The 14,089-nt window shown below is 47.6% G+C and overlaps 1 protein-coding gene across 1 annotated transcript in view; it reads right to left on the minus strand.

Annotated features, from left to right (window-relative positions):
• Window positions 1–14,089, minus strand: part of NTN3 (netrin 3) — a 122,353-nt gene that overhangs the window by 86,736 nt on the left and 21,528 nt on the right. Inside the window, exon 2 of the mRNA XM_019507652.1 lies at window positions 3,351–4,366. Coding sequence (XP_019363197.1) covers window positions 3,351–4,317 — 967 coding nt within the window. The 5' untranslated portion in view covers window positions 4,318–4,366. The remainder of the gene's footprint in view (window positions 1–3,350; window positions 4,367–14,089) is intronic.

Consider the following 14,089-nt stretch of genomic DNA (forward strand, 5'->3'; position numbering starts at 1 on the left):
ATCCCTCCACCCCTACCCCAGAGCACATGTACCCCTGTGCTCTGTACATGTGCTCTGGGGTAGGGGTGGAGGGATTTTAATTAGAGTGGTACTCAGGAGCCACTCTAATTAAAATTCCCACAGCACCTCATGTATTCAGCATCCCACATTTCAAAATGGCAATGGGGTGCTTTAACTAAAGTTTATTTGACAAGCTTTAGTTAAAGTGCCCCCACAGCCATTTTGAAATGCAAGGATGCTGAATACACGAGATGCTGGAGCACTCTGATTGGAACACTCCAGCAGACTTGATTAATCGAGTCTGCTCTGATCTGCTCTAATCAGACCGCGTCGGAGTATGTGTAAAAGTGCCCAGTGACGCTTTGATTTATTATGGCCTGCAGAAAATGCAAGGAGTTTTCATTAAGGTTGATCAATTTTTCCTAGTTTAAGAACCTATTTCTGACTTTGGTCTACCTGAACTTCCCCCTTGCACTCTGAACCATCCCAGACTGGATCTCCACCTGAGGCTGGGGTGAGGGAAGAGTTCACATTTCTTTGTGTTTTGAAAGTGTTAAAAAAATTGATTCTTTCTGAGAATGGAGAGAAAATATACTAGTTGATACATTTTCAGATTTTCAGAGTCCAGTTTTGAGACACCTTCACAAAATCAGTGTCCTCTTTTGACCTGTTGGTTGTAGGTCCTTATAAAAATACTTATGATATAATGCTTTTAATAGAAAGGTGGGGTTTGACTTGGGAGTTAAGTATAAAAACTAACAAACCTGTCCAATATCCTCTACACTATTAGCCTCTATAGCCAATTAAAGACACGGTTCTTTTCTTTCGCTTTCATACTCCTGTGGAAGTCAGGGCTGCATTCTAGACCTGGGTAGGAATCAATTTTCCTGTTCTGGCAGAGTTATGCCATTTTGACATTTATTTCTCCACCTGGAACTAAAACAAAATACTAAAATCTAAAAAATTATCCTGAAAAAAAATCAGATCAGGTCAGCTGTAACCTAAATTCAATTTAAAAAAACCCCAACTTATTTCAAACCTGAAAGGTTTTGTTTAGAACATGTTGAACTGGGACATTTTAAATATGTCAACACTTTTTTTCATTTTAATTTTGCAAACCCAGTGACTCACCAAAACCCACCCTTCCTCGCACATAACTTTGGTTTCAACAAATCAGCATTTTCAACCAAAAAAAATCTATGGAAAAGTCCCAGCCAACCCTACTGACTTCTGACTTCACTCATACCAGCGTAACACTGGTGTAATCTAATATCCCATACTAAAATAAACCCCTCATTACACCACATAATTAAGAGCAGGATCCAGCCTTGAGCATTTTTTGTGCTGTAAAGTGCCATGTTTGATGTTTATGGCACCATATTAACAGTAAACAATGATAATAAACTTTTCAGGACAGTTTGTCACTTTTGCTACTAGCCAATTCATGGACTAACCCCAGACCTTTGCCACTGGAAGTCCCTCCCCTTGTTGGCCCTCCCCTCCCCCCACAATGCTCCTTTTGGGAGGGGGGTTGCCATCTTAGAACCAGAAAAAACCCAAATCATACACTATAAGTCAAACACCGACTAGAACATACTTTAATTTTATTACAAAAAATATTTGTCATGATTTGTGATTGTTTACTGTACATAGAAGGGATTGCATAATAACTGAAAAATAAAGTGTCACTTTTATAGTGTGTGTGTGTGGTGCAGTGTGGAAGTGTGTGGGGCAGTTGTGAGAGGGTGTGGCTGTGTAGGGGGCATAGGGTATGCTGGGCTGTATGTATATGTCAGTGGGGGATGTGGGGGCAGGGTGTGGGTGTGTGGGGTGTGAGGGAGGGTAGGGGGTGTAGGGACTCCCTCCACACTGCCCCCATGGTGTGCAACCCCCACTACCAACAGCAGCAGCAGGAGGCGGGGAGGTCAGGGCACTTGTGCCTAGTGCAGGTGCCCAATGGGGCATGGCTCCAGCCAGCGCTTCATGTGTGGAAGGAGCAGAGCCTGCCATATCACAGGGGCTCCATGCCATGTGCCTACACTGGGGAAGCCCCGCACTGGAGACTGCTCCTGCTCCCTGCTGCACCAATCTTCACACTCTGCTGGGAGTGGAGGGAGTCCTGCCCCTTGCTTCCCCATGGAGTCCAGCGCAGGGCTTCCCCACTGCGAGTGCAAGCATGTGGCTCAGAGCCCCTGCGATAGAAACAAACAGGCAGGCTCCGTGGGGGTGCGCTCCTCGCCCCCAGCACAACACTGGCCACCTCTATTGCACACTCCACACTTGCAGCAGGGAAGCCCCACACTGGACTCCTTGAAGAAACAGGGGGTGGGGCTCCCTCCACTCCCTGCAGAATGTGGGGACCTGCACAGCAGGGAGCAAGGGAGGCAGGAGGCTCCAGCACGGGGCTACCTCGACTGAGAGTGCTGGAGCTGCAGGCATGCATTGCAGAGCCCCGGCAATAGAGTAGGCTCCACCCCCTCCTTCCACGCAGCGCTGGCCGGAGCTGCACCCCACCAGGCGACTGCTCCAAGCAGAAGTGCCCTGACCTCTCCACCTACTGCTGCATGCCATAGGGAGAATGTGGGGGGGTCCCTACACCCCTGCCTCACATTCACACCCTGTCCAGCTGAACTCCGCACTCCTGCTGCCCCTCTGGGCACAGGCCCTGCGCTGCACTCCCGCTTCTGCCCAGCTGCAACTCCACACCCCCCTACCAGCCCTGCCGCTTCCCTATTTGCTGCCCCAAGCAAGCAGGTTCTGCTGCAGCAGGAGCCCTGCCTGGAAGCTGCTGGCTAGGCAGAGCCCTTCCACCCAAGAGGGTGGGAGCAAGGCCCAATAGGATATGTTGGGGGGCTGTACACATGGAAGCCTCACTCCCATCCTCATGGGTGGAGGGGCTGGGAAGGGTGCAATACTTTGTGGGGTGCCGTGGGCCAGATGAAAGTGCTTGGTGGGCCATATCTGGCCCATGGGCTGTATTTTGCCCAACCCTGATCTACTGCTACCCTGAAACATAATGAAGAAGTAAAAAAAAAATTACTTAAGTTTATCCAACCTCTAAAGTATGTGGGTTTTCTGTTAGTTGTAGGTGTCAACCAAAAGGTGCGTGGGATGGTAGAAGTTCTTAATTTGTCCAAACCTAATCAGTTTCTCTCTTGGAGATCCCAAGAAGCAGAACAGTGAACCAGATCTATCCCTGGCAAGACTCTATTGGCCACTACAGAACCAGGCCAGTGGGAATTATATGGACAGAGAGAATGCTGTCCCACTGCATCTCTCCTTGTTTTCCTGAAAGACTCTTCCCAGCTGTTGGTTGATTACAGTTGGGAGGGGAAGAGGGGAATTCTTACCTAAGCATTCATTGGCCTCTCTGGTGTTGGCCCTCTGCCATGGCCGATCATAATGGAAGGGTTTGCAGCGGTCACACTCAGGGCCCTCAGTGTTGTGCTTGCAGTCACAGACCAGCTTGTCTTCCTTGTCTTTCACGCAACGGGAGGCATGCCCATTACATTTGCATCGGCCTCCGACCTGAAGCTCACCCACTGCATAGTAGTACGGAGATGAACTGGTCCCACCATCCTCCTCATCATTGTCTCGACCTCCCTTATCCCGGAACACATGCGGACGACTGAAGATGACCCGGATGTCTGTGGCTGTCACCCAGTCCTGGAGCACAGGACTGTTGTCAAAGTCTTGGGCAGAGGGTCGTCCATCCAGGGTGCTGAAGGCAATGAGGCCCCCAGTGAGCGGATAGAGGTCTGTCTGCCCATCAGTGCATAGTGCCTCCTGCTCATTCTGTTTGGTGACAGTGGCTTTGTTGGGCTTGCCATAGATCTTACGGCACTGGGAGGAGTAATACTGGTAAGGCACCCAGGTTTTGCCATAATCCATAGATTTAAAAATGGCTGTTGATTCAGGACGAGGGGAGCAAAACTGCAGGCTCACATAAACCACCTCAAACTTCTTGCCCAGGGAGAGAGTAAGGGTGATGTTTTGTGGTGAGTGGTGGAGCATCTCAGAGCGCCAGCAGGTCATGTTGGCAGCAGTGTTCAGATCAGTGAGGTAGGAGGGTGGGTGTGCCTTGCGAGGGTCTGATGCATTGCAGTGGCGAGTGGGGGGCTTCCCGCATGTGCTGGAGGCCTGCACTTCCTTTCCAAATGCAGCATTGACAAACTCAGGGATGCAGCGCCGAGGGGCACCGTTCTCATCATAGCATGGGTCAGGGGGAGTCTGCTGACCTACAAAGGGGTTAACTGTCTGGGTCAGGCCAAACACACAGGCAGTGAGAAGGAGTCTCAAGAGCTGCGGCAGATCCATCCTTCCCAAGGAGAACGCTCCGAGGCACGGCACAGAAGCCAAATCCTCCCTAAACAAAAAGCAAACAAGCAGTGAATCACCCGCTACAACTCATGTGAAACCCTGTTTCAAAGGCAGAAAGGCAGAGGCAAAGCCTGTGTTTGGAGGCTGGCAAGAGGGCAGTGCTGGTGTCAGCTAGCCAGAAATACATGGATCTGATCAATTGATCGTTTGCTATTGGCAGTATTGGTCAGCATGCCGAAGGCTGTGCCTGAAGACCACTCGCCTCAGGGGAGGGCTGTGTGTGGGGGGTGCTTCTAGCTCAACTGTAACTTATTGGGATTCTCTGCAGGGATGAGGGCAGAGTTCTTTGTTTGGGACATTTCATTGATATTTACACCCCTACTCTGGCCCCCAACTTTTTCTCAAGGAGAAAGAACAAAGAGCTAGGAAGACAGACAGGCAGGCAGACAGCATAAGAGACCACGGTCTAAGGAAGAAAGACTGGCCTTATGGTTAAGACAATAGGCTGGGATTCAGGCAACTTTGGATTTTTCCCTAGCTCTGTTACAAACTAGCTCTGGGACATCAGACAAGTCACTGAACCTTTCTGTGCCTCTGTCTCCCATTGATAAAATGGTAATAAAAAGAGTTACATCCTTGGGTGGAAGGTGGGGGGAAGGGTGGGGAATTGCCAGGCTGACATTTCTAGGACTCTTTTTGAGAGCCAGTTATTAAAGGGGCTAGAACACTGCTGAATATTACTAAGAGGAAAAGAAACAGTCAATAAGAGAGAGTGCTAACTAATACATATATTTTGGCCATACTTGTATACTCTATTTTAAGTATATTTATAAATACGGCTCATGAAACTAGGAGCTTCTAGAGTATACATGGTACAGAAAGGAGGAGCTCTTACTTACTGGGAACTGGGAAAGCTGGATGCTACCCCTGGCTCTGCCAGAAGCCTGCTGCACGACATCGGGCAAAGCACTCCTCTCCCACAGACTCCCTCTTGTCTGTGCCTTAGTTTCCTCATCTGTAAAATGGGCATGATAATACTACTCTACATCTCTAAAGTATACTGGAACCTGTACATGAAACATACTCCTTAAGAACTATGCATGGTGTTTATTAATTGATCTGTTATTGCACTCCTTCCTGTCTGAGTGCCTGAAATGCATTTTAAGCATCTCTACACTCATGGACTGTGTCACTCTATGCTCAATGGCTTGTCAAGGCAGTAGAGGCTTGGTTGACACTACAAAGTTTTGGCATCAGCAATTTGAGTGCATCCAACCCTAATGCACCTCAACAGCAGTAGGACCCTCCTTTTTGCCACTTCTCCTGAGTGGAGCAAGGCTTCTGCTGCCATCCATAGCTGGCAAAAGGCATGTGTAGGTCATTCTTCTGCTGGCTGCCATGGTCCCTTCTGCAGTTGGTGCTTTCCCAGGGTGTGGTTCACACTCTGGTAGTCAGCTGTTGTAAGGGAGGTGTGTGAACGCTCCAGAAGTACATACATGGCTGTGTGTGCATGTTGGCAGCTACTGTTCCCTGCCAAAATAGCTGCATTGAGCAGATCAGAGTGGACAAAGCCAAAGTCTTTTTGAATTGAACAGAAAGGGAGTTAGCTCATCAGCACTCCCATGGATGAGGCAGCTCAGGCTCCACAGCAGCAGCCTGGGTGCAATAAGAAGACCCAGCATGCTTTGCACGCTCTGCCCAGTTCAGCACTCCCCTGGCATCACACCAGCATCGACCTTCAATTATTCCAGCCCATCAGGTGTCTCTCTCTCTCCCTGTCCCCCAGAACAATGAGTTGCTACCTCACAGGGTAAGAATCCTGAGATTTAGTTAGCCCCTAATGCCCCCAGTAGGGAGCCAGGCAGCTTCCAAACTGTGCATCCCACTTCAAAGGCTGAGGGGGAGGTGTGAACATCCTGGGGAAGATCAGAGCCCAACAGACAGCCATCCTCTGAGAGTGCAGGACTTGTTTCCACCTACTGCAAAGCCAGGGCCAGAGTTTATTCTCTGAAAGGGACTTTCATAAAAAAAATCCCTCCCCCAATACCTTTCTCCTGCCTTTGATACGCCTGAGAGTTGTCCATAATTAGGCCAGTCCTACGCTCAACCTTTTGCCAGTCTTGAAGTACTGTCAGCGAGGGGTGGGATTTCACTACATTTTTATACAGGCAAAATCCCTGGTGTAGCTGCAGTTATACTGACAAAATAGTGCTTCTTTTTATGGAGTTCATGGATCTGTCATAAGCTGTAATGGCAAAATCAGGGATTTATCCTGAAAAGCTGTGTCTGCATAGGAATACAAGCATGCAGGAATGAAGTCAGGAAAGCCAAAGCACAATTGGAGTTGCAGTTAGCAAGGGATGTGAAGGGTAACAAGAAGTCTTTTTACAAGCATGTCAGTAGCAAGAGGAGGATCAAGGAATGTGTGGGTCCCTTACTGAACTGGGGAGGCAACCTTGTGATAGAGAATGCAGAAAAAGCTGAAGTGCTCAATGCCTTTTTTGCTTTCGCCCTCAAAGGCAAGGTCAGCTCTCAGACTACTGCACTGGACAGCACAGTTTGGGGAGGAGGTGAGCCCTCAGTAATGAAAGAACTGTTTAGGGACCAAGAAAAGCTAGATGTGAACAAGTCCATGGGGCTAGATGGGATGCACCTGAGGCTGCTGAAGGAGTTGGCTGATGTAAATGTAGAGCCATTGGCCATCATCTTTGAAAACTCACGGCAATCAGGAGAGGTCTCATATGATTGGAAAAGGGCAAACATAGTTCCCCTATTTAAGAAAGGGAAAAAGAAGAATCCAGGGAACTACAGACCAGTCAGCCTCACCTCAGTCCCTGGAAAAATCATGGAGCAGATCCTCAAGAAATCCATTTCTAAGCACGTGGAGGAGAAAAAGGTGATTAGGAACAGTCAGCATGCATTCACCAAGGGTAAGGCATGCCTGACCAACCTGATTGCCTTCTGTGATGAGATGACTGGCTCTGTGAATGTAGGGAGACTGGTGGATGAGGTGTACCTTGATTTTAGCAAGGCTTTTGACACACTCTCCCACAACATTCTCACAGGCAAGCTAAGAAAGTACAGGGTGGAGGAATGGACTGTAAAGTGGATAGAAAACTGATTGGAGCATCAGGCTCAAAGGGTAGTAATCAATGACTCAGTGTCTTGTTGGCAGTCAGTATCAAGTGGGTCAGTCCTTGGGCCAGTTTTGTTCAATGTCTTCATCAATGACCTGGAAGACAGCATAGAGTTCACCCTCAGCAAGTCTGCAGATGACACCAAGCTGCGGGGACTAGTAGATATACTGGAGGGTAGGGCTAGGGTTCAGAGTGATTTAGACACATTGGAGAACAGGGCAAAAAGAAATCTCATGAGGTTCAACAAGGACAAGGACAAGTGCAAAATCCTGCACTTAAGATGGAAGAATCCCATCCACTGGTACAGGCTGGGGGCTGACTGGGTGGGCAGCAGCTCTGCAGAAAAGGACGTGGGGGTTACAGTGGGGGTTATAAGCTGAATCTGAGCTAGCAGTGTGCCCTTGTTGCCAAGCAGGCTAATGGCATGCTGGGCTGCATTGGAAGGTGTGCTGCCAGTAGGTCAAGGGAAGTGATGATTCCCCTCCATTCAGCACTGGTAAGGCCAGATCTGGAGTACTGTGTTCAGTTTTCGGGCCCCCACTACAGAAAGGATGTAGAGATAGTGGTGAAAGTCCAGCAGAGGGTGACAAAAATGGTGAAGGGGCTGGGGGGACATGACTTATGAGGAGAGGCTAAGGGAACTGGGTTTATTTAGTCTAGAGAAGAGGAGACAGGGGGGATTTTAATAGCAGCCTTCAGCTACCTGAAGCAGAGTTTGAAAAAGGATGGAGCTAGACTGTTCTCAGTGATGGCAGATGACAGAACAAGGAGCAATGGTCTCAAGTTGCTGGAAGGGAAGTTTAGGTTAGATATTAGAAAGAGTTTTCTCACTAAGAGGGTAGTAAAACACTGGAACAGGTTACCCGGAGAGGTGGTGGAAAGAATCTCCATCACTGGAGGCTTTCAAGACCCAGCTAGACAAAATTTTGGCTGGGATGATCTAGTTGGGGGATGGTCCAGCTTTGAGCAGGGGGTTGGACTAGATGACATCCTAAGGTCCCTTCTAACCCTAATTTTCTATGATTCTATGACTTACTAAGGAGTCACCGCATAGCTGAAGCTCCAGTTTTCTGTAGTATGTTAATTATTATCTGGGCTTTTTTAAAACATGGCAGGCAGACTCCAAGGCTTAGAAACTCTGCTAAAATCTTCTAGTGTTGCTACTTCTTGTTTAGCTGCATCACTTAGCAGGGTGGGGGGGTCCTAGTAAAGACAAGGCTCCATGTTCCTGTTGGTGTTTAAATTATAGTGTGGTCTAACTCTCATCTAGCAAGGAGATGAAAATGCCAACAGATGCCAGCCCTCCCAAAGGAGGTAAAGGAATGAAAATCCTGTTTTGTTTTGTTTTTTGAGTGAGCATAAACAAGCACACATGGACAGTGACATTTTGTGAACAGGAACTGCCTTTCCAGGATTATGGTTAGTGACCATTAAACAGACCACCACAGCTCTGGGTACTGCTGCTGCCTACAATCTGTATGGCATTCCCTGTTATTCTCTGGAACCACTGGACAGAATCAACAACTCTTTCTATTCCCCTGAGGTTACTGGGCAGAGGGATTTGGGATGGAAAAATCCATGTCCCCCAAGCTGAAAAGAACAAAATCCATTGGAAACAAACATCCCAGCTACTAAGAGGATATGACCACCAGGACCCATTCTATATTGGTTACACTGGCACAAATCTAGACTAAATTATTAAATTATTCTGGCTTTACACTTATGTAACCGAAATCAACAGCAGGTGTCGACAAAAGAAAGAGAGAGAAATCTCAGTGCTAAGAGTTGGATTCTTCCACCCAATAGCCCCAAACAACATGGTCTTTATGATGATAGGTCATTCCACTCCTCCATCGTTATCACTTGAAGAAGTAGTGCTGACTTTAAAGGTGTAGCAAGAGGATTTTTGTATCTAGGCTGTCTAAAAGGAGACTGTCTCATGAAATATTGGGACAAGAAGTAACCATGGCACATCCCCATACCTGGAAAGATGGTACTGTGCCAGGGAACTTACTGCTCACTTCTGTCAAACTTGGACTCTTTCCTCTGAAAAGAAGTTTCATGGAAAATTAAATGAACTCAGCAGTCCATGCCAGCTGGGTGAGATGAGTATGTGTTTGCAATAACAGGGACTGAAACAGGGATTCTCTTTTGGCAGATTCATTAAGTACAGCCCAAGACAGACATCCCAGCATGCCCTTAGCTGGCTGGGGTACACTATCCATTGACGAATCTTTACACCAGCCTGGAGAAGAAACCAAATCTCCATCTTGCCAATTCCATGGGAGTTTTAGAGTTTCTAATACTAAACATATTAGTATTTATCCCTTCATTCTAGCCTGGAGATGCAGTAGAGCTTCTCTCCTTATTTCTAGCTTGTATAACTTATTGCACAGCTCACCTAGGTTCTTACCTCTTTCTGAAGAATCAAGGACTGGCTTGTGCCTGACCTACTGTATTGGATGGACAAACCTGGTTCTAACACAGCAAGTCTGCTGCTCCTAAGTTAGAGACAGCCCCTTCACCTTCTCTGAGACACTGTTCCTGGCTTCAGTCACTTACTCCCTCTGAAGAAGGCAGCCAGGCTGAGAGCCAATTTCAAGTCATTTGGGATATTTCCTTTGAAGGAAGGAGCTGTCAGTTTGGAAGACAGCTTGTTCTTTTTACCGCCAAAACCACTAGTAGTCTAAGAAGCTCTTCCCTTTCCATCCATGGCACAACCATGCAATTGACTACTTTGGAAAAACAGTCCAGGTGCAAGAATACCAACCAGACCTGCCCAGGGAAGGAGAGGCAGCAGGGAAAGGGGTCCCACCACCAGGCTAGGGTCCCCACCAGACTCATTCCTGGACTTGTCATCTATTTACTATCTCTTTAAAAGACAGGCCATTAGTAGAGGTCTTCATCCTTGAGTCTCTAGTTTCTATTAAGTTATTTTTTATAGCTGTTGGGTGAAGGAGGGGTAATGCAAGAAATCCTTCCAGGTAATGCCCCAGCACATGACTGGGGGCTTGTCAACTGATGCATATTAAGACTTAGTATTTCTATTGGGCCATCCCAGTGGAGATCCCAAAGCATTCATGAACTCAGCATAGGACTGGTCTGTATCCTTAAACATGTTTTACAGGCATGGTAACTGAGATGCAAAGAAATCAAACCTCTGCTTTGAAAGAGGCCTCCTGGCAGTCTGTAACTGAGTTGAGAGAGAGAGGGATGTCTCCTTGCTCTAACTATGAAGATTAATGAGAGGCAGTTAGCTATGTTAGTAGATGACAACTGTCTATGAAGACTAATGAGGCCCTAAACAACTTGGCTGAAATCACCAGGAAAGTCTGAAGCATGGCCTAAACCAAGAACCAGAATACCAAACTCTGGAGAGAACTGTTTCTACATCCCAGTCTCATAGAAGAAAATGTTCACTGGAGGTGGGGTGAGGCAGAACCAAGTTCCCAGCACAGCCTGTTGGGGGCTGGGAGGAACAGACTGTCACAAATTCTCTCAGGTAGCAAGGAAAAGAAGAAACGTCTTTTCATTTTGGATTTGGTTGGGAGACAGGGCTTTGGACGGGAAGATGGATTAAGCCAATAACCCATGAAGTCCCTAACTTGGGTCAGGAGCTAAAAAATGTCAGATGTTTCTGGTGCCCTTTTCCCTTCCTCCAGCTTCACCCTTCAGAGAGACTGTGACAGCATTTGCTGCTGGTATACATTGCCACACAGATCCACCACTGTATTACCAGTCACTAAGAGATTTATAGCTCTGGAGGTCAGAAGAGACCACAAGGAACATCTAGTATGACTTCTTGTAACACCTCACGATGGAAAAACTGACCATGTTCTAACCTGGCCCTGAAGGCCAAACTCCTGTGGACAATTTTACTGCATAACTCACAATCAGTCCACATGCGACAATCAGTCCATACACCAGTATATGTCCACTGCAGAGCACAGCAAGAAAGGAAATTGAACTGTGTCAGCTGTATGTAAGGAGGCAGCAGTGGTGAGCAATGACAGGCTGAAGGGAAGTGGAGAGATGACCAGGTCCCTTGCCTGCTCCTTTCTAGGGCATTTTAACATTTGTGGTTTCATTTTTGTTTGTAATTTTTAAAAGTTGAAGCATGTTTGTAAAGAAAACATCATTTCAGGGGAAAGGTTGCTGGAGTGTTCTGCAAAACCCTTCCAACCTTGAGTCCTTTCAAGTGAAGTTTTAGTCTGACTGTATGAAACTAATGCTTTCCTCAGCAAACACACTCATCACTGCAGGACTGCCCTGAAGAAATGCTGGAGACGTGCAAGCCAGCCACATGGCATAGAACTGAGAAGGCTTGTGCCCCAAAATTCCTGTACATTAAATATCCAGGCTTCTAATCTCCTATTGTTAGGTTCTTCAAGCCAATGTATTTGTCTGTCTGCCCCATGCACATGTGTGTGCATGCGTGTGTGCATGCACTCTCACACATACATACATACACTGGACCCTAATGCAACTCAACAAAGCTCATTTTGTCAGTATGACATCCTGATGAGCAATTTACCAGGTCTCAGTGAGCCAATAATTTACACTGATGTACCCAGGTTGGTATTGCTACAGTGCAAATGCAAACATGCTACGTGAGGGGAAGCCCCTAGTCTCTCTACACTTTTTCTCCCCTAATTCACTGAATGCTTTATCAAGCATTTCCTGGTGCTGCTGCCCTTATGTTTAGGGAGCTGGCTGCTGGTCTCTCTAAACGGCCAAGTGCATCTCATTTTAGCCTGCTTGTTACTGAATCTAAGTAGTGGAGGCCTAAGTTGCAGCTGCATGGGGATCAAACACCAAGAGCACAGTGGAAGAGAAGGAACACACTAACACTGCCTGTAATAAATATGACAGGCAGTCCTAGATGTACAGCAGGGTGGCTGGTCAACCAAATGATTTCGAGGGGGAAATGCCTGGTACGTGCCAGAGATAAGAACTGCAATACATTCTGTAGCATATCAGTAACCCACAGCTGCTTGGTCTCTTTTATAACCAGCCTTGGCCAACATAATCAGTCTCCCCCTACTTAAAACAGAGCATCAATTACACTAGGCTCATACCTCCCTTTAAATACCACCTATTCATATCATGACTTGAATTGTCCTGCCCAACACTGGAATTGTCTGTTACCTGAGGGAGGGAGTTGTGTTCCCTTCAGGCTGCACCATCAGCTGCCTGGCAGTTCTACACATGTCCAGAGCCCTGCTGAGATTCAGATAAGAGGAGGAGAGAAAAGCCCCAGCAGAGAGAGAGTCCTTGACCCCACTGATCTCCTATCTGAAGCTCTGATGGGAGGGGCACGATGCTGTGGTTGCTCCTGTTCTGTCCAGTGTGCACTGGGAACTGTCCAGCAGAAAAGCACACAAGATCAGTGCTGAATCCTAATCTGAGGACACTGGAGAGTGCCATCAGCTGCTCCTCCACTTCCTCCACACTGCTGGGAGACCTTCCCTTTTGCAGATACCACACCACAGCACCTGGACATGTGAGTGACCCCCCACATGCCTCCATCCTGCCCAGTAGCAGAGAAGCCCTGTGGTAACTCGCAGTGCTGGCAGACAGCTGTGAATGGAAGATAGTTAGCACAAACCACTTCTTATTGGTCTCTGTGCATTGTGCTGCTCCTTTTCTCTTCCTGCATACTAGCCAGGCAGCCACCACTGCAGTGTGAGCATGCAATGCCCATCTGTGTTTTCAGGCCACTGGTACTGACCTGCCTGGAGGAAAGGTCCTTTGACACTGAGTGGCCTGGAGAAAGTCCAGAGCTTGCAAAGAGTCTCTGCCTCTTCTACCTGACTGTCATCTCCCCTGCTGTAATCATGCTCTTTCCTTTATGCTGTCCCAATTTGAGATGCTCACTGATCATGATTCAACACTCAGTTAAATCTGTTTCCAGACTAAAGGTCCTCCTTGCCCTACTGACCCCTCAGTCTAGCCAGCTTAGGGAACACCACTCCCTGTCACAACCGCACACAAAGGGATGATGTAACCAGCACTGCATCTGGCTGCCACTGAAACCCCAGACTGCCTGCCCAGGCATTCATCCACAGTGGGGTTAACAGGGGCAACAGCTAGTATGAGTCCAGAGAGAAGGACTCAAACTCAGTCCCCCTGGAGTCATAGCAAGATGCCCAAACCAGTCACTGCATCCCATACCCACACTAAAGGGAACCTGCTTAAAAAATAGAGCACCAACATTTGCTTCATTTCTCCAGATGTGCATCACTCTGACTCACAGAGAGACCCCTACTCCCAGCGCACCTTTTATTCCACAGAAAGCACTCCCTACAAAATCCCATTAAGACTTTGCCCTGTTAATCTGTGGACCACAGCCTAATCACGCGCAGCTGGCACTGCTATCCCAGAGGGGAACACACCCAACCCACATACAGAGTCAAGCCTTCCATCTGATGGGGACAGACTCCAAGACACACACAGAGTTCTTCCCATTGTGCCAGTAGGAGACACTCTCATATATGGATCAGCCATTCATGCCAAAAAGAGAAACCCAGAAGATACAGAATACTGTCTGCACAGTTCCACCAACAGACCCCACTACACAAAGCTCCTTCAACTATCCTCTGAGGAACCCCAGCACAAACACATACACATAT

Source organism: Gavialis gangeticus, unplaced genomic scaffold, assembly GCF_001723915.1.
Source record: "Gavialis gangeticus isolate Ggan-Ray unplaced genomic scaffold, GavGan_comp1, whole genome shotgun sequence".
Taxonomy (NCBI): domain Eukaryota; kingdom Metazoa; phylum Chordata; order Crocodylia; family Gavialidae; genus Gavialis; species Gavialis gangeticus.